The sequence below is a fragment of the Schistosoma mansoni genome, assembly GCF_000237925.1.
Source record: "Schistosoma mansoni, WGS project CABG00000000 data, supercontig 0013, strain Puerto Rico, whole genome shotgun sequence".
Lineage (NCBI taxonomy): Eukaryota > Metazoa > Platyhelminthes > Trematoda > Strigeidida > Schistosomatidae > Schistosoma > Schistosoma mansoni.
Window position 1 is genome coordinate 3,311,186 of NW_017386025.1, and position 2,481 is coordinate 3,313,666.

The 2,481-nt window shown below is 31.0% G+C and overlaps 1 protein-coding gene across 1 annotated transcript in view; it reads right to left on the reverse strand.

Annotated features, from left to right (window-relative positions):
- Positions 1-2,481, reverse strand: part of Smp_163590 (Ubiquitin-protein ligase BRE1, putative) — a gene marked incomplete at both ends in the record, with an annotated part of 14,215 nt that overhangs the window by 1,222 nt on the left and 10,512 nt on the right. Inside the window, one exon of the mRNA XM_018790933.1 lies at positions 361-465. Within this exon, the coding sequence (XP_018645942.1) occupies positions 361-465 (105 nt within the window). The remainder of the gene's footprint in view (positions 1-360; positions 466-2,481) is intronic.

Genomic DNA, 2,481 nt, shown 5'->3' on the forward strand with positions numbered 1-2,481 from the left:
CCCGCCTCGCGAGATTTGAACCTAGGACTCATCAGTTTCGCGCGCGAGTGCTCAACGTTTAGGCCACAGAGGAGTCCCACAATAGGACGAAACAGCCGTCCAGTGCTTCCAGGTTTTCCATGATGGTCTAGCTTTAATTGATTCATGATCTCAACTATTAAAATTACTATAATATCCACAAAACCCCTTCTGATAAAAACGTTTCCACGAGGGGTAACATGCGTAAGTAAGTAAGTAAGAATTTAAAATGCCGTTTAAGAAGAATATATCACGTGAATAACCAATCTATTGACTTTATTTTAGTTCAATCAAAACTTGAACAGAACTGTGTATCTGAGGTACAATTAATAATGATTATTAATTATTCGGTGTTATTTCATTCAAATCAATATTTAATTGTTCAATATTATTAGATGAATTTCTCCATAATTTAGTGTAACAAATTACAAACAAAATTGCATTTAGCTAACAATGAAAGCGTGAAAATATATAAAAATATTCACATAACAACGACAACAATAATAATAGCAACAGTGGAAAAAACAGCAAAAATTTGAACAGGGGTGTGCGTGTGTTGAGAGGGGGAGGGGAAGCGGGATTGAAAATAAAAAAAATGAATCTGGTCGATAAGTATTATACAGTAAAACTAGAAATACGTAACAAGAAAGTTATAAATGGAAAAATACATTACTTTCAGGAAAATAATTTATTACTGCACTACTAACATGGGGGCATATTTCACTAGATATGTTTAAAACTACTTGAGAGGATACAGTGATGTTAATTACTGTTTACTTATAATAGATTTAATTTGATAATGTGTTCTGGAATTACAGTTCTATGACGTATCTCTAAGAAAAAATGTGTATAACATTTAAACTTAAAATTCCTAGTGTCGTAAATGAATTAGATTCTAGAAAAATATGATTTTCAAATTCCCCAGTTAGTTTATTTCTAAGGTCATCACAAAGTAGAGAGATTAAAAAGACTGAAAATAATTTGGGCGAATGAAGTTCAAAGATTGTTTATCTTCAATTTTGTTAAACAGAAGTTATTTTTCAGTTACAACAAGGTAACTAAGCATATCTATTTATGGGAATTACGTTCAAAAACAATATTCAAACTCAGTTATTCATTCAAGTTGAAATTGGTATCGGAAAGTAGTGTTCCACGTATTGCAGCGTTTCTTATCACTTTTAATATTTCCAAAACATTTCAAAATTGCTCTTAAACTTCATCCGATTTATGTACAAAACACGTATTTAATTAGACATTCGAAATCAAAATTAACAATATTGAGTGCCTAAAAGTATAGGAATGGATGTTTAATTTACTTTTTGTTGTTTATACTCTGTCAGCTGGAACGCCTAAAACTCTCCTGAAGTTTGTGATTGCTTGACAGCTGTGAATATTTGAACACTTTAGAAAATGCATATTCCACCAAATCAATTTTGCTAAAGGTGTTTCAGATATAATGTGCATTATTCATTGATGTATACGATACATATATTAGCCATTGGATGATGATTACATTTATTTGATGAATGGGAAACCTATTACACAAGTTACCTTCAAATGTAACCATATTTTATTGAAAACAACAGTATTCATTTGTTTTCAAACTACAACTTGCTCTCTCTAATTAGATCATTGATGCTGTATGTTTTAAATGAGTATGAAATATTCAACTGTTCAATGATAATACATCTATTTAATTATTACATATTTTGTAGAGTTGAGATCATGAGTCAATTGAAGCTAGACCACTATGGAAAACCTGGAAGCACTGGAGGGCCGTTTAGTCCTATTGTGGGACTCCTCATTATTACATATTTACTCATTTTTACTAAAAGCTTCTGAAGCACGGACATAGTTATAAAACTGTTAAAATGCAAGAAAAATAGGGATAAAATTACTGCGTATTTACCATAGCTTACCTCTTCAAAACTTATTTTTTGAATTTCAGCAAGTCGAGTTTCAATTTCATTGAGGCGTTCTTTTAATTCGCGACTTTCTTGGTATGTACTGAGTGCACATTCTCTTGGGCGTATTGGTTCGTTCAGGATCTTCATATAAATAACATATAAACTCTATATTACACTAATTAATATCACTAAAGAAAGAAATTATATTTACAAAATTCTCAACAATTAATATAAATATAATTTCCCCCTTAGTGTCTTACATTAACTTGGTGCACAACTATTGTGAAACAATTCATTCAAATTTTGACAAACTTACGTACGCCTGTGTTGTATCCCGTGGAGATTTATGAAGGGTGACTTTTCAGAAATATTTATTGACCAATATGATACGTATATTTCCCATTGTATAATTGTTCAGTAACTAAACTATCCATGTTCGTATTCCTCTTATTATAAGCTTTATTTTGACCTATATACTATTATTATACAATTTACCATTCTTGAGTTATCCCTAGTCTATTAATTACTGTTCCCCCTATTCACAGCCACATTTGGC